At 33.8% G+C, this 27,319-nt stretch overlaps 1 protein-coding gene and 1 non-coding gene across 2 annotated transcripts in view; both read left to right on the forward strand.

Moving 5' to 3' along the window:
- The window catches only part of KIF18A (kinesin family member 18A), an 81,467-nt gene that overhangs the window by 17,400 nt on the left and 36,748 nt on the right, over positions 1-27,319 (forward strand). Inside the window, exons 7-14 of the mRNA XM_025928553.2 lie at positions 923-1,120; positions 3,430-3,606; positions 4,991-5,065; positions 5,268-5,380; positions 9,181-9,343; positions 14,594-14,758; positions 19,217-19,338; positions 25,584-25,822. Coding sequence (XP_025784338.1) covers positions 923-1,120; positions 3,430-3,606; positions 4,991-5,065; positions 5,268-5,380; positions 9,181-9,343; positions 14,594-14,758; positions 19,217-19,338; positions 25,584-25,822 — 1,252 coding nt within the window. The remainder of the gene's footprint in view (positions 1-922; positions 1,121-3,429; positions 3,607-4,990; positions 5,066-5,267; positions 5,381-9,180; positions 9,344-14,593; positions 14,759-19,216; positions 19,339-25,583; positions 25,823-27,319) is intronic.
- LOC112866214 (small nucleolar RNA SNORD57) lies at positions 20,739-20,804 on the forward strand. The gene has a single exon (XR_003224070.1). It is a non-coding gene; the product is annotated as a small nucleolar RNA SNORD57 (small nucleolar RNA).

A 27,319-nucleotide genomic window follows, 5' to 3' on the forward strand; every position in this document is an offset into this window, starting at 1 on the left:
GAACTACCCTACCACCCAGCAATTGCACTCCTAGGCATTTATCCAAGGGATACAAGTGTGCTCTTTTGAAGGGACACGTGCACCCCCATGTTTATAGCAGCACTATCAACAATAGCCAAAGTACGGAAAGAGCCCAAATGTCCATAGATGGATGAATGGATAAAGAAGATGTGGTATATATATACAATGGAGTATTACTCGGCAATCAAAAAGGATGAAATCCTGCCATTTGCAACTACATGGATGGAACTGGAGGGTATTAAGCTAAGTGAAATTAGAGAAATACAAAAATCATATGACTTCATTCATATGAGGACTTTAAAAGACAAAACAGATGAACATAAGGGAAGGGAAACAAAAATAATATAAAAACAGGGAGGGGGACAAAAGAGACTCATAAATATGGAGAACAACCTGAGGGTTGCTGGAGGGGTTGTGGGAGGGGGATGGGCTAAATGGCTAAGGGTCATTAACGAATCTACTCCTGAAATCATTGCTTCACTATATACTAATTTGGATGTAAATTTTAAAAAATAAAAAATAAAGTAAAATTAAAAAAAAAAAAAAAAAAAAGAGTATTATTTCTAGAATACCTGTTCCCTACCACCACCACTGGTAAGTCTATGTTCTGGTTCAAGGGTTACCAGAACACAAATGGTAGTTGTTTTGAGCTTCTGTCATGCCAACAGTCATTTGCCCTCTGGTACACATACAGGAAATCTCACTTTTGAGGTTTTTTTCAACTTCCATAATTCTGGTATTCTTACATACCAGCCAGTCAGAATATTATACTTTCTTCGGTATGTTTTTGAAATGAAAATAATTTTGATTTCATGCTCTTTTAAAAATAAAGTACACATTTCTCTTTTAATTTTGTTAAACCTTATCCTCATTTTTCCTATTCTCCTGTAATTTCAAAAAGATTTATTTGCGACAACAAGACAGAACAGCAAGTATCAGTCAAAATGTACGAATTGCCAAGATGTCACTCATTGATCTGGCAGGGTCTGAGCGAGCCAGTACTACCAGTGCTAAAGGGACCCGATTTATAGAAGGCACAAATATTAATCGGTCACTCTTAGCTCTTGGGAATGTTATCAATGCCTTAGCAGATGCAAAGGTAGGTGCCATATGTTTACTTATTTAAATATATTGAAATGCTGAAATATGTATAATTCCTAGAAAGATACTACTTAAAATAATTTTTTAAATTTTTTTTTTAACGTTTTATTTATTTTTGAGACAGGGAGAGACAGAGCATGAACAGGGGAGGGTCAGAGAGAGGGAGACACAGAATCTGAAACAGGCTCCAGGCTCTGAGCTGTCAGCACAGAGCCCAACGCGGGGCTCGAACTCACGGACCGCGAGATCATGACCTGAGCCAAAGTCGGCCGCTTAACCGACTGAGCCACCCAGACGCCCCAAAATAATTTTGTTTTATGGTCTATTATAAATCAAATGTCATTTGTATATAGGGCAAAGATCACAGAAAGCCTAATATATCAAATAAAGCTATATTTTGTTTCGTTTTAATTTCTAGTTTTAGAATCAGAATTTGTTGAAAGAAAACGATTGACTATCATATTCATAGTCAGTATTTTATCGTACTTTCTCATCACTTATTTTCTACCTGATTATTAAAATCACCATTTAGGGGTACCTGGGTGGCTCATTTGGTTGAGTTTCTTATTCTTGATTTCAGGTCAGGTTATAATCTCATGGGTCGTGAGATCAAGCCACGTGTCAGGCTCTGTGCTGATGGCATGGAGCCTGCTTGGTATTCTCTCTCTCCCTGTCTGTCCCTCCCCTGCTCATGCACCCTTTCACTCTCTCTCAAATAAACATTTAAAAAAATAAAATGATCACTTAATGATCACTACACAGCAAGCATGATAATTGAATTGGGATGAATATGAAAAACATATTTAGAAAAGCTTAATTTTGTTCTGGTTTGTATTTTATATACTGTAAGATTGGGTTAAATGTTAGAGTTTTAATTTTTCTTAGGAAGAAGGGCTTAAGATATAAAGTATAATCAAATCACCTAATAAGGTCATGTTTATTAGATGTCTTTGAGGCATTTAAAAATATTTTATGTCTACTATATGCTGGAGTGCTTACTAGAATACAGCATATTTAACAATTTCTGTATTGGTAAAAATGACTTTTTTTTTTTTTAATCAAGTTCAAGCCAGGTTCAAGATTTAAGAAATTGTATTTAGGAAAATACAGGTCAATGAATGCTAGGAAAATGTTGTATTTTGATTTAATAAAATTAAAATGATTTGGGAAGTGTTTTTAAAAAAGGCAAGTTCCTGAAATCACATAAAGATTACAAAGGCAATATGTCTTTTATATTCTAAATTAAAATCTCAAACGTGTAAATAGCATGATAAAGAGACTGATTTTCTGAGCTTAAGCCATTTATAGCATTTTTTCCATACTGTCTAAATTTTTAATAATTGACTCCTATTGAGTCATTTATGAGTCCATGTTTAACGTTTGGACTTGTACATGTAAAATCATTTCAAGTTAACACCAGTAATATACATTCCACACTATTTGGGAAACACTGCTATAGTGGAAAGCACAGTACTACTGGAAACTGGGGCACCTCGGGTGCATTTCTAGCTCTGAATTATCAGGCACATGACCCGACACAAGCCATTTCGCTTTTGGTTTAGCTTCCATTAGTCTTTTGTATAATATGAAAGATCTACACTAGGTAGCATAAGATTGCTTTTAGCTCAACATTATAATGTTTTGTTTTTATATAGAAAGTGTGCTTTTTGGAAATTTTGATTTTTACTTTAAAATCAGAACTGTATCTTTTAAGTAAAGGGAAACCTAGAAGTATTAAGTTCTCTTAGAACTCTGTTGTCCTTTCAGATGAAGTCTCTGTAAAATTATAATTTTAATTTACTTTATGTCCATGTTAGCTAATTATTTAATGAGAGAAATAGCTGTATGCCATACAAAATTCTTACTATATTTGTATAGGGCATGCAATACTTTTGTATTTTAATTTTTTTTTAAATGGTGATTTTTTTTTAATGGACATTTATTTTTTTAAGAGAGGAAAGTTGCTAAAATAATATGGAAAGATCTTCTTAAATATACTCCACACTCAGTTTTCCCAGTTGTTAACATCTCACATTTATCTGGTGTACTGATCACAACTCATAAACCAATATTGATTTTTTTTAATTAGCTAACGTTTATTGAGATGGGGATATAATCCTTAGGTAGGATATTTGTTTTATATATTCACTCAATAGTTCCATAAGATTCATCATCATCATTTCAATCACCAATTATATCATAAGTCTCTGCAAAGTTGGGCAGTGCTTAAATTCTTAGAGTGAAGTGATAGCAGGTTTGCATTTAAATGTGGAAAATGACATAAGAATTCTTTTTTTGTTCTTTCAGAGAAAGAATCAGCATATTCCTTACAGAAATAGTAAGCTCACTCGCTTGTTAAAGGATTCTCTTGGAGGAAACTGTCAAACTATAATGATAGCTGCTGTTAGTCCTTCCTCTGTGTTCTACGATGACACATATAACACTCTTAAGTATGCTAATCGTGCAAAGGACATTAAATCTTCTGTAAGTGTGTTTACTCTGCCTTTGTTGTAAGGGCATTAGATGTATACTATTTTTATAACTCTAAAAAATATTGTATTTTTACTAATGAATTAGCAAACAGGGTTAGAAATGTCTTTATTGGCTTGGTTAATTGAGCATTTACTTGGACAATTAAATCATTAAGCATCTTGATTACATATATAATAGATACCATTATTTAGTCTTTTGGAAGCTAGAATGCTTTAGTGCCTTTCTTCCTAAACTTTTTCACATCATGGCACATTATATTTTGATGGCACCCTGGGGTAATTGGTCAAGGCTTTAACACATTTGTTATAGCCAAGGATGATGCCATCTGCTATAGCTCAGATCTAGCCCTTTCTTCCTGAAAACCTTGGACATGTTAAGTAATTTCTCCAAGCCACAGTCACTTCATCTGTAAAATAGATATATCTGCCTCAGTTTATGAAGTAAATAGCCCCTTTAAAATAATTCATGATATTGATGCAACCAATATAGCTCTAACAATATAATAATTATTGATCAGGTCAGTATTCTCGCCAGTAATTTGGGGCAATTTAAAGAAATTTAGGTCAAACATGATATATGTTTAAAAATCACAGGATCTCAGGGTTGGAAGAAACCTAGAGTTCAGGTAGTATGATGATTTCTCCTCCTACTTACCCTTCTGCTACTCCCACTGTATGAAGATGAGCCAGTTATTGTCTTCCTTAGAGAAATGTCTATATACTTTTTATATAATTAATTGGGAAAGATTATATCAAATGGATACACAAAGCTTTTCACACGTTTTTCATATATTCCTTACACCAATCTATTGATACTCAGAATTTTAAGTACCAAATTCTAAATCAGTTAAGTAAGAAGTGGACAGGGCCTTGAAATCAAGTATTTGGACTTATATCTTTGATGTTTTCCCACTATTCCATAGCTGCCAAGGAGCCCATACAATTATAAAAAGGATAAAATGTAATAAGAACTCATTAAAAACTAGTTGAAATTAAAAATGATTGAAACTTAAAATTATCTCTAAATTTCTTAGAAGTCAGAGGAAAAAGAAAATGGGCAATTTTAATTATAATGTGAATGAATGTTTTGTGAGTTCTTAAAAGTATATTTTCTCAGGTAGTAAGATAATTTCTTTATAATTTCATTTATTTTGTAGATGTGCTCAGCATGTCCTCTTATCATAGATTTTGAACATTAGCGTAAAGGATCATGATTATCACATGACTGTAATTGTCTCAAATTTTGAATTCATGGATCAGAATCAATGAGGATATAATGCCATTTTTCTCATATATATATATATATATATATATATATGTATAGCTATGTGATTATTATTTACCTACATACAATCATAATTTCTATCTTTTAACAGTTGAAGAGCAATGTTCTTAACCTTGACAATCATATAACTCGGTATGTAAAGATCTGTAATGAGCAGAAGGAAGAGGTATGTCTTCTCTTTATGTTACTCTCCTTTAGTTCTTCATTTATGGGATTCTGCAAACTTAATTGCTTAAAAATTTGACATTTTTTTCTATTATAGTTGAAAATCTAGCATGTTCAGTTATTTTTCACAGCTAACATTTTTCTGTAGCCATGTATTATGGAGACAAATAATTTGTATTTTAACTAGTGTTTCTCTCTACTAGATTTTAATGTTAAAAGAAAAACTAAAAGCCTATGAAGAACAGAAAGCCTTTACTGATGAAAATAACAAAGCAAAGTTAATGATTTCAAACCCTCAGGAAAAAGAAATTGAAAGGTAAAAATGACATTAAGATCTCATTTTGAGGATTTTATGGTTTTGAAAGTTAGATATTTTATGTTATCATCATTTTTTGTGTAAGTATGTCTTTATATATATTCTCAACTGAATTCAGGAAGTCACTGATTGCTCTTTATTTGCACACTTCGGAGATCAGATCATTTTAGTTATGATTATACACAGTTGTGATTATACCAGGACTTGGGTATAAGATGGAGAAAGTAAAGCCAATTACGTCACTTATGAAATTAGTTTTTAGCTGTTTTCGTATTTTTCTTCTCAGGTGTCTTATTCCACTCAGGCTGCTGTAACAAAATACCACAGAGTGGCATCTTATAAACAAAATAAATAAACAAAAATTCTTTCTCACAGTTCTGGAGACTGGAAGTCCCAAGATTAGGGGGCTAGTATAGTTGGGTGAGGGCATTCTTTCCAGCTGAAGATTTCAATTCTTGAATCCTCACATGAACTCTGAAGGGAGACCTCTCTCTCCACAGCCTATCTTATAAGGGCACTAGTCCCACACATGAGGGTCTCTGCCCTCATCTGATTACCTCCCAACAGCCCCACTTCCTAATACATCACCTTAGGTGTTAGGTTTCAACATAGGAATTTTGGGTAACAAACATTCAGGCAATCTCATCTGGCATGATATCATTATTTGTATAGTTCACATGAATCTTATCTACTCTTTCTTGACTACGTATAACTCTAATAATTCACTTAGTTTGGTTAATTATTTGAAGGGACATCTCTCAGTGATATAAATTAATACGGAATTTTGATAGGTTCCCACTAAGCTTCCTAGCAGGTAATTGGAAAAAAAAAAAAAAAAAAGGTGTTGATAATACAATATTCACGAATACTTCTCCCCTAAGCAGTTAAGATAATTTTCCAAATTGTCCCAGAGGGGATGCTAGTTCAAAAGCTGTGAATCTTGAGTAGCTCTAAGAAGGCAGTAAGAAATTCTTGGATCAAACAAATTTGGAAATTACACCTTACTTGAGGATTCTAGGTGATTTCCAAAGTATATCAGTTTATTAAAGGCTCTGAGAGGTCTTATAATAAAGGAATCTGTTCAATCTTGATTGAAGTTGACTGAAGTTAAAGTTACTTGACATTCTCCAGAGCCAGTGTTCTGTTATCATTAGTATGAGAAACTAACCACAATTTGGAAACCAATGATTATTCACACTGTTTTGGAACTCTAGAGGTTATAGAAGATATCTTGCTATATGTAAGGAAGACTAGTTGACAGTGACTTTCAACCTAGTTTCAGGTACGACACCGTTTTTAAAATTGGATTTGTATTTTGAAGTTTATGGAAAATATCCTTGATTTGAAAAAAATAATGTTTTCTGATTCAGTTTACCCCAGATGCTAAGATTGCTACTTCTAGTAATAGTACTTTATCTTTGTAGATGACTTTAAATAGTTTTTGATGATTTTTAGCCCCATATCAATTTAATCTGATCACTAGAACAATCCTTTGAAATTTGAAGTGGGATATTGTTTTTTCAAAGATAAGCCAAGAACTTTTAAATCTTAATCTTTTTCTTCCATACCATGCTGTTTTACAAATATCATAAGAGGTAATTAAACAACTATTTCTCTGAGTGACAATCAGTTTTTAATATAGCATAAAGTTGACCTATATATTGGACTCCTTTCTTGCATGGAATTGTTCAACACTATCTAACCAGATTTAGTTATCAGTTGAAACCTTATTAAACTTTTCTGCAATTGATGGCTTTAAGTTTTGAACCTTTCCTTCTGGTAAGATGATTCTGGAGGGAGATGGCCTGAACTATGAAATAAGCATTTCAGGGGAGTATTTTTCACATTTCAACCTGATTTAACCAAGAGTAAAAGCCTTTAGAGTTTTAATTTGTACAACATGTTAAATAATTTACTTGTATTACAAAGAAGCTTTAATAATCGGGTTATATACCCCATAGCCTTTGTCATTTTCCCTCAAAATTAGCAGTCTCCTGAAAGAAATAGATGAAATAACTTTCATCATATCCATCATACTGTTACATAGAGCTTTTTTAATGCCATGAATTTGCAAAGTGTCTTTTTAAAAATAAACTTAACATTTTTATATGGTTGAATGAGATAAAAGGAAGAATGTACAGTATTTACTGCCTATCAAAGCTATTCTAGGAGAAGTCATAAAGAGAAAGTACAGTTCTTTATATACAGAATAATTATAAAACTTCACTATGAGTGTATCATGAAAATTGTGTAGAATTTAATATTCATCATGTATCACCTAAAATTATTGGCAAAGATTTTTGTTACTAGTTACTTGAATGTTTTAAATGACTAGAAAATAGTTGTGAGTCAATCCCTTAGGGTTCTTTCTGTTTTAAAATGGTAAAATTTTTTTTAAAGGAGATCTCTAGAAACCTTTGATACTATTACCTTTTCTTCCATCCTAAACAATAGACCCCCACCAACTAAAATAAGTCTGAACCACAAAATTACAAAATTGACCAATATTTAACTATGTCCTTGAATAAAATGTTATTAAAAAACCTGAGAAATTATCTTTGAGTATAACCTAAAGATAACTTATCAATTCATTTACTGGCATTAGCGTGTTGTAATATAATACAATGGAATTGCAATGTCCGTACATACTTCCTATGAAATATTTATCAGTTTGACAAAACTGCAGTAAAGTCGATGTATTGTGGTTTATAGCCATTCCCAATAGAGTTTCATTAAGAACTACTGACGTAAATTGGCAATGTTTTTACCACAGGTCCTCACAAATACATTTAAAATTCTAGCTGAGGAACATTTATTTTTAAATGCATATACTTTGTTACAGTTGTATTTTAAAGGCTTCACAGTTAATTTTTCTTTGAGAGTTTTACCTGTATGTGACTATTTATACTGTTACTGTAGCTCAGACCTACCTGATCTGAGATTTTAAAACATAAATATATACTTATAAAACTAGAATATTGCTGTGACCAATGTTCTGGTGACCCTGGAGGATGCAGATTTGCAGGTTCCTTTTAGGCCTTTTATAGTAGTTTCTCAGCTTGAGGCCTTTTATGTGTTTGGAGATGCTGTGAATCAAATTCCCCAACTTTGATTCTCTAAATCTCCATTGCCTTTGGAGGAAAGACACTGGAGTGGCTTTTCTAGGTTTGCCACATTGCAAAATTGGTTGTTTTGGGTCCTGGCAGTGTCAGCTGACTCTTAGCCAGGCTGTAGGGGGTACCTAACCTTATGGTGTGTTTTTGCTGTAACAAATTCTGAAACTAAAAACTGGCTATCTCACTTTCCCTAGGGGGCCATGGAGGCACCATATGATCATGCCACCCACTGCTTATTTCTTTGCAGTGAGCCAACATCAAAACAACACACAGTAATGTGTTGCTTCTGGGGCCTTGTTAATTGGGATAGTACAGGTCCAAATTATCATCCTCTTCCTACAAACAAAATATTTTATTTTTGCTAATAAGCAGCTGGATTACATAGAGTACATGACTTATATACGTATGACTTATATATAGAGGCCTTCTAATACCCATATCTTTTAATAACATGATCTTCCTTGAAAGAGGAAGAATACAGTAAAAATAATTTAATATTCTTTTCCAAACATTTTGTAATTTCATAGGAAACAGTCACTCTAACCTATTTGCTGTTTGTCGTTTAGTCTAATTCTGTGAGTGATATATCTTCTTTTGCTCATTTATTTCTTTAGGTAAACATTGTAACATCTGTCACAAAATTAGTGAGATTCTATAATGTGTTTTAATTTTTAATTTTGGTAGATTTCAAGAAATTCTGAACTGCTTGTTCCAGAATCGAGACGAAATTAGACAAGAATATCTGAAGTTGGAAATGTTACTAAAAGAAAATGAACTTAAATCATTCTATCAACAACAGTGCCATAAGCAAATTGAAATGATGTGTTCTGAAGACAAAGTAGAAAAGGTATTTATTTATAATTAAATTTTAGGCACTGTAAAGACATGGGGACTTCTAATTCTAGAAATGTGATAGGTAATGTTATTTAATCACCCATTCACTACAAATACCTGGAAATGCTGGGGGAAATGTATCAAAGATTGTTTCAAATGCATAGTTACGTATGTAAGACAGAAAATTAAATTCCTAGGTGTCAGAGAGAAAACGGAAACCAAAAGAACAAAATCTCAGTTGGAACTGTTGCTTCTGTGAGGGTTGTTGGAATGCTTAACATAAACCTACCACACTCAGGAAATGTTGGGTATCAAAGGTGAGGCAGTGGGAGCAGTATATCCCAGATGTAGGTGATAATGTACAACTTAGACCAAACTCAGATCTTTTTTTTCCAGGAAAGAATATTTTATCACTAACATTGTTAGAATTTCCATTGCGTGGTACTTGAAAAGGCAGACCATCTTTTACTTGGTTTTATTATTTTATGCAATTGTACACTGCCCTACAACCTCCATATACACAGCCCACTCCCGATACCCTAGCTTTGATGTACACTGCTATTTAGATAAGGGACCGAAGGGAGACCAGGGAGATAGAAATGGCAGACCCCACGTAAAGCTGGGAACCTCAGAAGCCTTCACCATTCATATTGGTGGTACACCTTGAAGAAACATCTTAATCAGCAAAACAACCACGCCTAGAGTAAGAAAAAGTCTCATGTAAAGATTTTCATTATAAATATACTTTTCAAAGAGTTGAGGTTTGAGTTTTTACAATCCATGTGTTTTATTTAGTAAAGCCTTAAAATGAAAAAATAACATAGAAAATGGTATGAGAGCAGCAATAATCTATGGGTAACCGTGCAGAAGCATACAGAAATAGCCTATTGAAACAGACCCTCAACTCAAATTACTAATGAGAACTCACTGTCCAAATTACAAAACACATGATGAAACAATCCACCATAAACAAGTCAGCAGACTTAGCAAATAATGACAGGATTCCCAAAAATTCAGACACTAGAGCAATCTGATTTAAAAACTAAAAAAACTACTGGGGTACCTGGATGGCTCAGTCGGTTAAGGGTCTGATTTTGGCTCAGGTCATGATCTCATGGTTTGTGGGTTCAAGCCCCACATCGGGCTCTGTGTTGACAGCTCAGAGCCTGGAGCCTGCTTCAGATTCTGTGTCTCCCTCTTTCTGTTCTTACCCCACTCGTGTTCTGTGTCGCTCTCTCAAAAATAAACATTAAAGGGGCGCCTGGGTGGCGCAGTCGGTTAAGCGTCCGACTTCAGCCAGGTTACGATCTCGCGCTCCGTGAGTTCGAGCCCCGCATCGGGCTCTGGGCTGATGGCTCAGAGCCTGGAGCCTGTTTCCGATTCTGTGTCTCCCTCTCTCTCTGCCCCTCCCCCGTTCATGCTCTGTCTCTCTCTGTCCCAAAAATAAATAAATGTTGAAAAAAAAAATTAAAAAAAAAAAATAAATAAATAAATAAACATTAAAAAAAAGTTTTTTAATCTATAAAAATGACTGGGGCGCCTGGGTGGCTCAGTTGGTTGGGCAGCCGACTTCGGCTCAGGTCATGATCTCTCGGTCCGTGAGATCGAGCCCTGCGACGGGCTCTCTGCTGACAGTTCAGAGTCTGGAGCCTGTTTCAGATTCTGTGTCTCCCTCTCTCTGACCCTCCCCTGTTCATGCTCTGTCTCTCCCTGTCTCAAAAATAAATAAAACGTTAAAAAAAAAAAAAAAACTATAAAAATGACTAAAGTCGTCAAAGTAGGAATTAATGATAAAGGAATTAAAGGTCGAAAGAACATACATAATACAAAAAGAAAACAAATGAAATGTCCAGAAATTAAAGATTTATTCACTGAAATTTGTAAGTTCATTTTATAGGCACAATGCTTTAAATACTTTGCATGCATTAACTCAATTCTCAGAAAACCCTGTGGGACATGTTATTATCCTCATAATTAAGATGAGGAAACCAGAGGACAGAGAAGTCATTTTGGGCAAAGTCACACCTCTCATTGGTATCAGACCTATATGGTCTGAACTCAAGCAAGTTGATTCCAGAACCTGTTACCTCTGTCCTTTTCTGTGTGTTAGATACAGCTAAAGATGAATTACTGAACTGGGAGATCTGAGGAGACTATGTCAAATAGAGGATAAAAAATAGCAAATGTAAATAAAATGTTGTTGCATGAAGGACAGACTGAAAAGTCATGCATTCTTCTAATTGTTATGAAGGAGGTATATTAGTGCAAAAAGGGCAAAGGATAATATGCCATTTCAGGCTTAGAATTTTCTAGGACTAATAAGATGTCAATAAGATGTATGTTCAAGAAGAATGAGTTCTAAACAGGATAAAAAATAATGTATTCCTAGGTGTATGCCACTCCACCAAAGAGCAGAAAAATAAACATTTTGATAATTATTCCCCCCCAGTTCTGGTGTTCACTGATGATAAGCTTAATTTATTTTTATTTTATGAAATTAGTTACATAGATAATACATGAGATGATTTGCAAATTACTTATTCAAAAGCTGTCTCTTATAGGGGCTCCTGGGTGGCTGAGTTGGTTAAGAGTCCAGTTTCGGCTCAGGTCATGATCTTGCGGTTCGTGGGTTCAAGCCTACAACGGGCTCTGTGCTGACATCTCAGAGCCTGGAGCCTGCTTCAGAGTCTGTGTCACCTCTCTCTCTGCCCCTCCCCTGCTTGTGCTCTGTCTGTCTCTTTCAAAAATAAATAAACATTAAAATACTAAAAAAAAAAAAAAACTCTTATAAATAACATTTCAGTCCTCTTAGACCTCTACCCCAGATGTGTTTTTCCTGTCCCAGAAGTATCAACTCTATATAAAAATTTCACGTTTTAATGTTGAAAGCCATCAAATTTTAAACAGTGCTTTAAAACACTAGTATTTCAGTTTTTTTTCCAGCCTATGAAATTGTAAAATGTGATATGCTAAGAAACTAATCTTAAAGGATTCATTAGTATATCACTGATGCCAACTTATCAGTAGCTGTTACACTATCAACATTAGTATTTTTACTTATGAGTATGCATTTGTTGTGCCTTATCTTATCAAAAAATGTCTATTTAAAAAATCACTGTTAGATATGATTGACACCAAAAATGTGAGTACTTAGTAAGATGGAGTAGGGGAATGGGTTTGGCTAGGTTTTTTAAATTTTTTTTTCTGTTTTCATCTGTATTCTTCTGCTTAATTGCCTTTTTTTCAACCCACTTACCTTTTATGATTTCTTACTTTTGGTCATTTCAATCTACATGTTCCAGTTCTTATAGGTATTTTCATGAGACTAGGTAAACAATGGAGATAAAACCTCTTAAGTGTATCGGTTTGGGTTAAATTATTGAAAAACATAGGAAGGCATCTATAGAGATTGAGTTGTTTTTGTTTTGATTTTTACACACTAAAGTGTCAAACTATAGTTTTACTAAACTGCTTGCTAAGGCAAGAAATTTTATATCTGTGTTGGACCCTCTCCAAAAGTGGTTTATTATCAGAAGTGCTAAAAGAATCTTATAACATTGATTCAGGCAGAAATGGTTCCAGAGTATAGACTCTGAGATTAGAATTAAAGTGAAGCTCTTGGGTAATTTTATGACCATATAAAGATAATCTGCAAATTATTTTTAGCAAAATAACGAGTTTATTTACCACATTAGCAGTCCTTTTGCACAAAGCAGTAGTAACACCTAAATTTTAGAATTGTATGTTTGTTCTCACTCAAAAAGTTTTGTGGTATTCTGGGGGTTTGTTAATAAAGTGTATAAAGTTCTTTTTAAACCTTAACAGGAAGCATTTACTTTAATGTCAGGGTTTAACATGCATATTTAGAATTTATTCTCAGTTATTTGCTATTTATTTCAGAACAGTAGGTCATTATGAGTACCCTGATGGAAAATGTCCCCATAGGGAACCATCATAGAGGATACATTTGATGGACATTAGAAGTAAAAACTCAAAAGCATACTTTTTGGGGTTTTGAGTTAGGAACTTTTTGGTATTAAATTATTGGCTGCCATGAGAGCCTCAGAGCATTTCCTGCCCTGGTTTCTAAGAGTTCCTACAACATTTATAAATGTTAAAGCCAAGTAAAGATAATCTGATTTAACTGCCTTCCTCCAGGCAGGTACAATACTTTTATGTTCATTTTCAGATGAGGTGATGAAGAACCACTGAGATTAACTTGCCTAAGTTTTCATACCTGCTGAATACAGCAGAAGAAAGTCAAGAAGCTACATATCCTACCTTCTGTTAAGGTAGTGGCTCTAAACTTTTCAGGTCTCAGGACCCCTTCCTATTTAAAAAAAAAAATTATTTAGGACCTAAAAGAGCTTTTGTTCATATGAACTCCATCTACCAGTATTCCTATATTAAAAATTCAAATTGAGACTTGTAAAAATCTATTTAGTATCAGTTAATTTTAAAACCATTAGCTCATTGCATGACAACATAACTAACACTTTAATGAAAACTAGTGAGTTATATTTTCTAAAACAAACCAAAAGAGATATTGAAAAGAATGGCACTGTTTCACATTTTTGCAAATTTCTTTAATGCCTGGCTTTCCCCAAAAGTTTCAATACATCTTTTATGAAAGATAGCAAGAAAGAAGAAGTTAGCTTTTAAAGAGAGCCAAAAGGCCAGATTTGTGCCTACATAAAACATCAAAACTATTCAGAATATCCATTATGAGTCCTGAACCAATCATCAGGTAAGATCAGATATTTATAAGCACTCTGATATAAGCTTTATTTTCTATTACTTGCACCAGCCTATCTAAAAGCGTTGTGGGCAAAATCAGAGCAGAGTTATTTCTTCACATCTTTCATGTTGGAGGAAAGGCAAGGTGGGACTTGTGTCTGCTTTGATTTTGAATAAAATCGTGGGAATTATCAGACCTTGTACGAACTTTTCATATGCAACACTTAATGGAATGTATTTTAGCACACACACAAAAAAAGTTATAGTCTTCAATTTGGCCAGTGAAATTCTTAAAGCCATAAACTCTCAACATGTAATTTTATAAAAATGAGTCACAACTCAATTTCCTGTTTTCCTGCAAGCAGTAGTATTGTGGAGATTTCAAAGGGGAAGTAGCTTTAAATATAAAAGTATAGTCTAAATAGATTACAATGGCAAACTTACAAGAAAATTTACTACTTTGCTAATATCACATACATCAAATATCATAAAAATTAGTCTGGCTATTAAATACATTATTTTTCAGGCCACTTGCCGACGAGATCATAGACTTGCAATGTTGAAAACTCGTCGCTGCTACCTAGAGAAGAAAAGGGAAGAGGAATTGAAGCAATTTGATGAGAATACTAATTGGCTCCATCGTGTAAAATCCGAAATGGAGCTCTTAGGTCAAAATGGCCATATTCCAAAGGTAAGATGTGTTTATGTGTTCAGATTCACTTTGTAAAAACTGAGTTCTTTAAATTTTTTTTTTTTCAACATTTATTTATTTTGGGGACAGAGAGAAACAGAGCATGAACGGGGGAGGGGCAGAGAGAGAGGGAGACACAGAATCGGAAACAGGCTCCAGGCTCTGAGCCATCAGCCCAGAGCCTGACGCGGGGCTCGAACTCACGGACCACGAGATCGTGACCTGGCTGAAGTCGGACGCTTAACCGACTGCGCCACCCAGGCGCCCCAAAACTGAGTTCTTTAAACCCATTGTCTTTGTCATGGAGTAAATATCTTTCATAAGACAACTATTGCTCCATCTCTCTGAGATTTGATTCTTTTTACCATTTATATTTGAATATACCATCTGCCTTGCTAATTACCCGTTAAATTTGCCTTTTCTGTACTTTGAGAAGAGTAAGGTTACTTTTAAGTGACGTTACTCTTAAGCGATCGCTTCCTTTTATGAGGTAGCTCTTAAGTTAGAATGAAGTAATCAAACTACTTGAGGATTCATCATATAGGTAATTTGTTTTAATGCTTGATGTTTTGTGGAAAAATAGTTTTAAATGTAGTCACCCTTACTTGCATTATGGCTAATGAAAGCTGATTTGAAAGCTGTATGTATGTGTACGAAAGTGAAGATATTCCACCTAGAATGGCAAAGGATTACAAAAAGTAGTGATGGGTAATGGTTAATGGCTGAATCAGATAAGAATTCTGTTCATCCGCATGGTTACAGAAATGTGACTTTACTGCCTTTACCAGTTAGGGCTGTATTTTGTTCCTTTCACAATAAGTCTTGGGAATATGCAGTTCATTCCCAATATAGCACCTCCAAAATGTCATCATTCTACTTTTCATTTCATAGTTGCCATGTCATCATTTCATCTTTAGCCTCAAGTTCGCACTTAGGCCAAGAAGAAGAAGAGAGAAAGAAACGGGGGAGAGCAGAAGCTTTTCCAGAAACTCTTAACAGACATCTTATTGGCTAGAATTGTCACATGACTGTCCCTAGATATAAGGGAATATGGAAAGGTGACTGTTCTTGCTGGACACATTATCACCCTGAACAAAATTAGAGTTTTCTTAATAAGAAAGAAGAGGGAAATGAATATATAATAAGCGACAAGTAGATGCCTACTACAAAGAAACTAATTTTGATCCAAGTACCTAATACTTTAAAAGAACAACTTCTTTACACTCTTTTTTTTTTTTTTTTTTTTTTTAAGGAGGAGTATCTACAGCCTTTACTTTGGTGGTGCTTTTCTGAAATTCACTACTATGTATTAGCAAATTGGTATCTAGTCCTAGAACTTTGAAATTTCTAAAAAAACACTAGACTGATTATCAATACAGATAAAATAAAGCTCAGTATATTCAGTAACAAACAAATCCAAGTTGTAATGGTTAATATTCAAAGGTAATTTTAAAAGATATTACCCAGTACACCATGATTAGGGAAATGAATTCTCTGGTTATCTAGCAATAGCTATCAGGGGCGATCCTTTTAGCATTACAGCTCAGACTGGAGAGGGAGAAGATTAGAGGGAGCAGTCAGTGATGACAGTCAAGGTAGTGAAAGAAGCAGTGAGCAACAAACAGCAGATACCCTGTTTCCTAAAAAGAAAACCAAAGACAAGTAGAGACTGAGTAATTATTTAGTGTGGAGATTTGTGGAGGGTCAGCCAACAACTTGATCTACACTTCAGTTATTCTAGAAGTCTTCAAAGTATCTTGCCGAAAGCATGCCACTGGATTAATTCAGTAGATTAGGTATTAAGTGTAATACAAAGCATAATTTAATACTATTTTATAATATAATTTAATTGATAAAGCACTTTGGAATATTCCCTACAGAGAAAGAATGTAAATACTGGGGAAAGGTTAGACTTCAGAGTTGGAGTGGTTAGTCATTCTGTTATTCAGTAGTTGTGTTGAATACCCCCTCTAACACTGTTGTATGATTTTGGGTAAGTTGTTTAATTTTGTTGTCTTAATTTCCTGTCTTCAAAATACATTTAAATGAGATGCTATATGCAGAGGCCTAGCACCACCTAACACATAGTAGATGGTTGACAAATATATAGTATTCTCAGCATCTATAACGTACATGTCAGTAGCCAAAGAAAAGTGTCAGCTGCATTACAAAATATGTTTTCTATTCTTCCTCCAGAACAGTGATTCTGACCTTTTTGGGTAATAGATGCCTTTGAGAATCTGATCAAAAAGCTATACAGATCTTCTCCCAGAGATTAGGGAGGTCACATTCATATAATTTCACTTTTTTTTTTAAGTCATTTTTCTATTTATGAGCATTAAGAGTATCTACTTTAGAAGCAAACTAAGGGACACTTTTTTTAATGCTGTATTCATATTAAGATGAGAGAATAGACATTTACATAACAAGAGGAGTAAGCAAAAAGAGACAGTGATTAATCAATAAACTGTACTAGAGATTATTTAGGTTTAGAAAAGGTAGCTTCTAAAATTCCACGTAGGTCTAAGGCATCTAAAGCTGTAAGGGCTCATCATAGAATGCAGCAGCCTCCGTCAGAGCACCTACCAGAGCACCCAAGCCAGGTGCTGAGTGACAGGTTTTCTGAGAAAACAGCTGAGAGTCCTGGGCACATAAGTGTTTCTCATTCATAGCACAAGAGCCTCTTCTCTTGGAAAGGCAGCAGGTGTTGAATGTTTAGAGTAGTTTTTGGTTTTGTTTCACTTATTTATAAGTTTTACTTATTCATTAGATACCATGTATCTCTAATATGGTCTTGTTTTCAAAATGATCATTGTCAAAATGACTTTAGGTTAGAGTTAAAATTTTTGCACTTGTTTATTTATTTGTTTACTTGTTTTAAAATAGCTAATTTTGAGAAAAGACTCACATTGTAAACTTGGCTTTCCAAAGACAACAAGCTAGCCAAGGCCCATTGTTGACTAATATAATTATACATTCAAGGCTTGTCTTTTTAAGAGATAAGTAATTCAAGAAGATAAAAGAAAAAAATTATTGGAGGAAATATTTAAAGAAGGGTTTTGTTTTGTTTTTTTAAGAGAAAGGATGGAATATTTGGCAAATATGTTCAGACCATCAGGATCATTGAATTTTCTAACTGGAAAAGACTATAGAGATCATCTAGTCAGGCTCTTAAATTGTAGTCAAGTAAAGTGATCTCCATAAACACTATATTTTTGGCTTAAGGTAGCACTTTTGTCCTGGCTGAAACCATCTCTAAGACAACTTGACTCATAGGCCAGTGCTCTAACCATATTATCCTGTTTCCCTAGGGAGGATTTTCTCTAAAATGCATGCTATATTTCTTGAAATATAAATCATGTAAAGAAACAACCCCCAAGTTTACTCTGTCTCAGATATATTAAATGACATTATTTCCAGTCATAGTGCCTACCACTGGCATAGGAAGTTTTGAAAAAAGGAAAAAGAAAAAACAGTTTTAAGCTTTTAGATAATCTGGTCAAATGCAGGTTAGGAAGGAATATTGAAAAGTTAAAATGGATTATGGGAATTGTCTCCAGGAGGAAGTTTCCAAGCTTAGCTTCCCTGCTTATCGGATTGCTGTCTTAGCCCCTCAAATGTCCAAAAGATTTCATTTCCTTTCATCGTATTGAGTAAAATTTTCCCAGTTAAGGATTCTGAGAATGCTATTGGACTATCCCATTCACTCTTTCATATGACCACTTAGCTGACATTTTCCTACTGAGGGTATAGTAGGCTTAAGGAAAGAAGAATGACATTAGGTGATAGGTTGGAGAACACTTGTACCTAAGCACATGAAGTTTAGGAAAATGGGCAGCTACAAAAGACTTTTCATACTTTTGCTCTAGGATGAAGCTTAACCAGATTGAGTGAGTGAAGGCAAGAAATTTTTATTACATGCAACTTCAGACACTGGATACTAGGTCTGTAACACTAAAATAGTTTGATACACCCCCATCCTGGTTCTGAACCTAACATTCTAGTATAGATAGTGAAACTATAAACAAACAAATAGGTAAATGAAATAATTACTGATCAGTGCTCTGGCAGAGACTATTGGTAGTAGAGTGTCCATCTTTAAATATAATGCTCAGAGAAAGCTCCCCTGAAGAAGTGACATTTAAGTAAAAACTGGTCACATTCATGTATTTTCACAGCATTATCAACAAATTGGATAGACCAAGAAACTGCCACCAGAATAAAATTTGTTCTGAGTTCCTAACACTTAGTTTCTGAGAAACTTGAAACTTACCTTGCTTGTAAGTTATAGAACTCCTATACCAATATGTTTATTTGTCAAATTGTTTCTAAACATTATCATTTTATATATAAAAAATTAAAATTCTTAACACCAATATAAAATAAGTTTTATTAAAATTTATTTAATTTCAACATTCTTAAAGGAATCTGAAGTGTAGTTTGCATTGTTTTCCCCAGGAGCTCAGTAAAGATCTTCATTGTCATCATTTGCACCTTCAGAACAAAGACTTGAAAGCACAAATTAAACATATGATGGATCTAGCTTGTCTTCAAGAACAGCAACACAGGCAAACTGAGGCGTAAGTGCATGGATTTACCTATTCTACAAATTTTAACATTGTGGCCCTAAGGAACCTGAAACAGAAGTTGTTTTCCAGAAAATTGAGTTTTATTAGGTATAGGATACATTATTTTTTAGTGTCTGCCAGCATCAGAAAGTATGCAGAGTTAGAAAACATTGATAAAGTATAAAATAGGTAGTTCTTCTCCAACTAATATTGTTAGTACTTTATAATAAAGTTTTGAAGGCATTTTTCTATAAAACTTAATTATTAGAAGCAATTACTATTAATACCAAATCAATTTTTAAGGAGGCAGTTTTTAAGTATTCATAATTCCAGAATGATTTTTCTGTCATTAAAATGAAATTACTAAAAATGTATATTTTTTAACATCAGTTGTCCCAGTTTTTATGTGATGCTATAGTAGCTCTTTCATGCTCTACTAGCTTAGTAGTAACATCTTTTGAAACATAATATTTAAAAAGTATAAGTCTTTATTTTTGTTATATGTCAGTCACCTCTTTAGGTGTCACTTTCATGCTCTGTAGAAAAGAAATTTATTTCTCTAAGGGCTTTCCACCAGTCTACAATTCTGCAGTTCTAGTATTCTTGCATATCTAGCAATTATTTTTCCATACATCTCATGTAAGGGAAATCATATTAGGATAGTTACTTTAAAAAGAAGAAAAAGGAGGGGTGCCTGGGTGGCTCAGTCAGTTGAGCGACCGACTTTGGCTCAGGTCATGATCTCACAGTTTGTGAGTTCAAGCCCCGTGTCAGGCTCTGTGCTGACAGCTCAGAGCCTGGAGCCTGCTTCAGATTCTGTGTCTCCCTCTCTCTCTCTTTCTCTGCCCCTCCCCCACTCATGCTCTGTCTCTCTGTGTCTCAGAAATAAACAAACATTTAAAAAAAATTTAAAAAAAAAAAGAAAAAGGAAAGGAAGAACTTTAGGGAGATATTCTTCTGTGGATAAAAGTTCAACCTAATGTCCTCATACTTTCTATATCTCTGTCTAGAACAGACAATGAAAATTCTTTTACTAGCAGTCAAACCACCTGCAAGATTTAAAGTTATCAAAGAAACCCATTAATTTTTTAATTAAATTTTACCCATACTGTATTTATTATATAAGACATATATACATTTTAAGGTAAATTTTTGTTTCAAAATGGGCAAAAAGATTCTGACTAACTCTCCAATTTAGTAAATTGGTGAGCCAAAACATTACAAGCAGAGGTAACACAGCATAGTAGAAAGAGTATGAGTTTTAGAGTTAGTCTTGAATTCTATTTTATATTAGCAGTATAAACTTGCATAAATTATTTAACCTCACTAAGCCTTAGTTTTCTTTTATGTTAATAGATCATAATACTCCCCTTAAAAGATTTTGAAAGGATTTAAATGACATTAAAATAAAAAGGAGGTGAACTGTCTTATTCTGACCTTGTGTAGTGGAGGCAAAAAAACTGATTTAATACACATTCAAAGTGCTGAAAGAAAAAAATTTCCAACCAAGAAAACCCTAACCACCAACAAATTATCATTCAGAACTAAAGGGGAAAGAAAAAGAATTTTCCAGAGAAGCAAAAGCTAAAGGAGTCCATTACCATAAAACTGGTGTTACGAAAAACATTAAAGAGACTTCTTTAGGCTGAAAAGAAAGAATGCTAATTAGTAATAAGAATACATGAAGGTATAAATCTCACTGGTAAAAGGAAATATATAGTAAAGGTAGGGAGTTAATTACTTAAAAAGCTGGTATGAGAGTTAAAAGAAAAACTCTAACTGTAATAATTAATGGATATATAAGATGAAAAGACATAAAATGTGTCATCAAAAACATAAAACTTGGATTATTAATTATATATTATATATATTATTATAGGTTCTATGTAGAATCTAAAAAACAAAACAAAAAAAGTCCTAGCCAGTGCAATTAGACATTAAAAAGAAAGAATAGGAGTCCAGATTGGAAAGCAAGAACCGAAATTGTCACTATTTGCAGATGACATGATACTATATATAGAAGACTCTAATGACCACCAAAAACTGCTACAACTAATAAATGAATTTAGTAAAGTTGCGTGATACAAAACCAATATACAGAAATCTGTTGGGTTTCTGCATACTAATAACAAACTATCAGAGAAATTAAGGAAACAATCCAATTGACAATTGCATAAAAAGAATAAAATACCTAGGAATAAATGTAGCCAAGGAGGTGAAAGACCTGTACACTGAAAACTGTTAAGATACTGATGAAAGAAATTGAAGAAGACAGAAATAAATTTAAGATATTCTGTGCTCATGGATTGGAAGAATTAATGTTGTTCAAATGTCCATACCATCCAAAGCTATCTATGGATTGAATACAATCTCAATCAAAATTCCAATGGCATTTTTGACAGAAATAGAACAAAAATTCTAAAATTTGTATAGTGTTACAGAAGATACCAAATAGCCAAAGCAATCTCAAGAAAGAAGAACAAAGTATCACACTTCCTGTCTGATTTATTTCCTTCAAACTATATTACAAAGCTGTAGCAATCAAAACAGTATGGTATTGGTTTCAAAACAAGCATGTAGTATACTGTATGTTGACTAACTAGAATTTAAATTTAAAAAAAAAAGAAACTGCTCTGTGTATTAAAAAGAAAAAAAAAAAAAAAAAGGTAGATTAATAGAACTGAGAGCCCAGAAAATAAACCCACAGATATAAGGTCAATTAATTTATGACAGAGGAGCCAAAAGTATACAGTAGGGCGATATGCAAAAGAATAAAACTGGACCACTGTCTTACACTATACATAAAAATTAACTCAAAATGGTTTAAAGACTTGAACATAAGACCTGAAAACATAAAACTCCTAGAAGAAAATGTAGGTAGTAAGCTCCTTACCACCACATAGGTGGTAAGAGATGATATTTTGGATTTGACACCAAAAGCAGAAGAAACAAAAGCAAAAATAAGTGAAATTACATCAGACTTAAAAACTTCTACATACCAAAGGAAACCAACAACAAAGTGAAAAGGCAACCTTCCGAATGAGAAAAAAATATTTGCAAATTATATATCTGATAAAAGGTTAATGCCCAAAATACATGCAGAACTTATACAATTCAATAACAGAGAGAGAGAGACAATCTGATTTAAAAATGGGCAGAAGATCTAAATAGACATTTTTCCAAAGAAGACATATAGATAGTGAACAGGTACATAAGAAGGTGCTCAGTATCACTAACCAAGATAATGCAAATCAAAACCATAATGAGATATCACCTTATACCTATTAGAATGGCTCTTACCAGAAAGACAAGAAATAACAAGTGTTTCCAAGTATGAAGACAATAAGGGATCCTTGTGTATTATTGATGGGAATTGGTGTAGCCACAATAGAAAACAGTATGGAGGTTCTTCAAAAGTTAAAAATGGAACTACTGGGGCACCTGGATGGCTAAGTTGGTTAAGTGTCCAACTCTTGAATATGGGCTTAGGTCATGATCTCACAGTCGTGAGATTGAGTCCCATGGGCATGAAGTCTGCTTAAGAATCTCTGTCTCTCTGCACAGTCCTGCTCATACTTGCACACTTTCTGCTCTCTGTCAGTCTTTCTTTAAAAAAAAACAATAGAACTACCGTATGATCAACCAATTCCACTTCTCAGTATTTATACAAAGAAAATGAAACACTAACACAGAAAGATATATGCACCCCATGTTCATTGCAGCATTATTTATAATAGCTAAGATATGTAAACAACCTAAGTGACTATCAGTGGATGAAAGGTTAAAGAAAAAGTGGTATATGTTTATGTGGATAATATATCTATACACACACAATGGAATATTATTCAATCATAAGAAAATAATGAAATCTTGCCATTGGTGACAGCATGGATGTACCTTGAAGGCATTATACTAAATGAAATAAATCAGTGAAAGAGAAATAACAAATGATCTCACTCCTATGTGGAATCTTAAAAAAAAAAAAAAAAAATTCATCAATACAGAGAACAGATTGGTGGTTGCCAGAGGCCAGGGTTGGGGAGTAAGCAAAATAGGTGAAGTGAGGCAAAAGATACAAATTTACCATCATAAATAAATCATGAAACAAAATGTACAACATGGCGACCATAGTTAGTAAAACTGTATTGCACATCCAAAAGTTGCTCAGAGAGTAGATCTTAAAAAAGTTCTCATTGCAAGAAAAAAAACTTACATGTGGTAATGAAAATTAACTAGATTTATTGTGGTGATCATTTGCAATATAAATAAATATTAAATCAAAAAATATAAATGAATGAATGCATAAATACATTCAAACAAACAAATATAAGTACATATGTATGTCATGGGTCCCTAAGACCACCTCCTTGTTTGATGATTTACTACGATGGCTCACAGAACCCATCATATAGTTGTACTCATAGTTATGATTTATTATAGCAAGAGCATGCAAAACAAAATCAGCAAGAGGAAAAGGCAAATGGGGCAAAGTCCAAAGGAAACCATATGCAAGTTTTCAAGTGTCTTCTTCCACTTGGACCCACACAGGATGTGCTTAAGTCCTCCAGCAAAAAGTTGTGAATACATTTTAAATGTTGTCTAAACTTTGGGATCTCATTAGACAATTAGTGCACTTGGGTTTTTACTGGGAGTTGGTTACAAAGGCACCTTCTACCTAGCCTGTACCAAAATTCCAGACTTTCCAGGAGGAAAGTAGTTGTTCAGCATAAACCATATTGCTTATACAAATAATTTAAGTACAGTGAGCCACTCTTATCAGTTCTGAAAATGAGAACACTCTCAAAATTCAAGTATTAAGATGTCAACCAAGGGCCAACGTTGCCAGCAAGCCTTTTTTTTTTTTTTTTTCTTTTTTTTTTAGTGTTTATTTTTGAGAGAGAGACAGAGTGGGAGCAGAGAAAGGGCAGAGAGAGATGGAGACACAGAATCCAAAGCAGGCTCCAGGCTCCAAGCTCTCAGCACAGAGCCTGATGCAGGGCTTGAACCCATGAACCACAAGATCATGACCTGAGCTGAAGTTGGACGCTTAACCAACTGAGCCACCCAGGTGCCCCAACTAGCAAGACTTTTTAAGAATAGCAACCTCTGGCTGGCTGTGTTATATGTTCTCTGCACAGCACCTCATTAGTATAGGTGCTCAATAAATATTGTTTCTTTTAGTGACTTTATACTTAATGACTTTTCCCTATAGTTGTTGCCTACGTGATTTAAATGGAGTACTCTCTACCCTCCCCAAAAGGGGCAGTGTCACAATTTATGTGTACTACTATCTAAATATTTAAGTCTCTGAGGTAAAAGCGCATTTATTTCCTTGATTGTTAAAATCAATGCCTATCCTTTTTCCACTGCCCTACCATACTTCAAATAATCCTATTCTGCCGGATGTTATGAGTCAACTGAATCAACCAGGTCCGAAGCATTTCAAGGTCATTCAAGTTGTTTGACATCTTCCTTGATATAAAAATTAGGAACCATTAATTGAGTGTATAAATTTATAACTGTTTAGCTGTGGTATTTCTTCAGTGAGCACTTACATGGAGGTCTAATACATAAAAAGATACATTCAGTACTGCTCTGATTGATAGCATTAGGCAAGATTTTGAATCAGAGCCAAGAATCCAGTGCCCCTTTGATTCCCTTTAGCTACCATCCTTGTCCACAACTCTTCTACTTGGAACCCCTCTGAATGGCTTTGAAAGCCATTGCTTTAACTCATAAAGAGCTATCTTGGAGGAAATTTGACTCTGTGGTTCCTTCAAAATACTATATACCTGAAACGGATCTCATCATTTAACAGTGCATTTTTTCATTTTAATTCCATGGTACTTAGTATGAGTAATAACAGTATCTTTGTTTTATAAATCACATAATGCTTTGTAGAAACCTTTTACATGTATTTAACTCACTTAGTTTTGACAGTAGTCTCCTGTTGTAATGACTGTCTAGTTGTACCCCAAGTTATCGAGAAGAAACCTCAGTTCGTGTATTACCCAAGATCACCTTAGAATTGAAAACTAGCCAAGTCTACAGCCTGGTGCTTGTAATTCCCATCCAGGATTCTTTCCACTCTTTACTTAATGTAGTGAGAATATGTTGAGGTATTTTATTGAAATATCTAAATGAAAACATATACAAGATATTATTTAATGATGTGTTAATACTTAGGATATTATGTAGAACTGTAATAGTGTATTTAAAATTTAATATTTATCTCTCTTGTCACCTTTTTTATATAGAGTATTGAATGCTTTGCTTCCAGTCCTAAGAAAACAGTATTGTACATTAAAAGAAGCTGGCCTTTCAAATGCTGCTTTTGAGTCTGACTTCAAAGAAATTGAACATTTGGTAGAGAGAAAGAAAGTGGTGGTTTGGGCTGACCAAACTAATGAGCATACTTTAAAGCAAAATGACCTAACAGGGGTTTCTGTTCTTATGACCTTTCCACAACTTGGACCACCAGATCAATCTCCTTGTTGTAAGTACAGCTTTTCTTTTATTAGGTAAATTATAAAGTTATTTCTAAAGAGTAGCCTCCTTTATATATTGATCTCCAGAACAGTTAATTTTTTAATAGGTTTGGCTATTTTGTGAGAATTAATGGGAAAATTAGCTTCACAATCATTTCATTAACCAGTATCTTTCAAAGGTTTAAGAGCCAAGTATGCTTGATGTTCTCAATAACTCTAGCAATAAAACCTTTAAGTTATTTTACCTATTTTTGATGGAATAATTGTACTTCCACCCTTCTTTAAAAGTTAACCTCATTTAAAGATGAAGATGATAATTAATATTATATTCTGTAATACATAATAATCTGTTCTTAAGATCAACTAACAGCATAGAATAAACTATATTTTATTGCCATATATCACTTGTTATCAAAGTGTGTTTAGGACATTTTAATTGCAAAACAAACATATAATGTTTAAAATAAATTCAGGCAATACAGAATTACACGTACAAGTAGAATGGCCTCTTCAACTTTCCCCAGAACCCAATCTTGCATCCTGTCTCAGAAATAAATACATTTAACAGTTTGATTGTCTTTATAGTGTGTGTGAATGTGTGCATCCGTGTGTGTATGTGAATGTGTAATATTTGTAGTACATAGTCTAACTCTAGCTTTTTGTTAAGCTTCATATGAATCCTAGCACATAATATATATTGATCTACAACTTTTTTTTATTTGTCTAGTTTATTATGAACATATTTAGGGTATATGCTTAAAGAATTTACCTTGTTTTTTTTTTTTTTTTTAACAATTGTGAGAATTCAGAGAATAGATGTACTATAATTTATTTAACCATTGATCTATTGGTGAACAGTGCATCAGAAAACATGCTTGTATATTCACATTTGTGCATATGTACCAGATTCCTAGAGACTGATTTGTTCGAAGTAATTTTTTGAAAAATTAATCTGTCAAACTCCAAAATGTTCTCTATGCCAGATGTATATGAGATACCTCTCTCATTCTTATCCCAAAATAATAGCAACCCTAAACTGGTCTGTATTCTTTTTAAATTTGCAGCTCTCAGACTTTACCTCCAAACTTTTCTGTCTTTCTGGAAGTTTGGATCTTCCCAAGGCCCTATTCTACTTTTCTTTGTTTCCAATGCTGGTAATAAGAGGTCTCCATTTTGTTTAGAGAGTTTTAATTTACCGTACAACATCGAAGTCAATCCATTGATCAGTTAATCTGATTATCATTGGTAACTACCTTGTAGTCTCTCCCCATTCTTTTTTTCTGAGTTTACAGATTTGGGAAAAGCGTTTCTCATATATACAATAGTGGGGTCCCAATTTTCCTTGTAGCTTTTCTGTTGATCTGATCCACGTGATTTCCAACTTCCAAAAATTACCCGGTTTCTGATGTTGGCAGCTGTTTCTTTTTTCTATTGCTGATGCTGTGTCAGTGGATTTTAAGAGGAAGATAAGGCAAATCTCTGTAGATTTGTGTATTTGATTTTAT

This window comes from Puma concolor, chromosome D1 (assembly GCF_028749965.1).
Source record: "Puma concolor isolate L17-30 chromosome D1, mPumCon1.1.hap2, whole genome shotgun sequence".
Taxonomy (NCBI): Eukaryota; Metazoa; Chordata; class Mammalia; order Carnivora; family Felidae; genus Puma; species Puma concolor.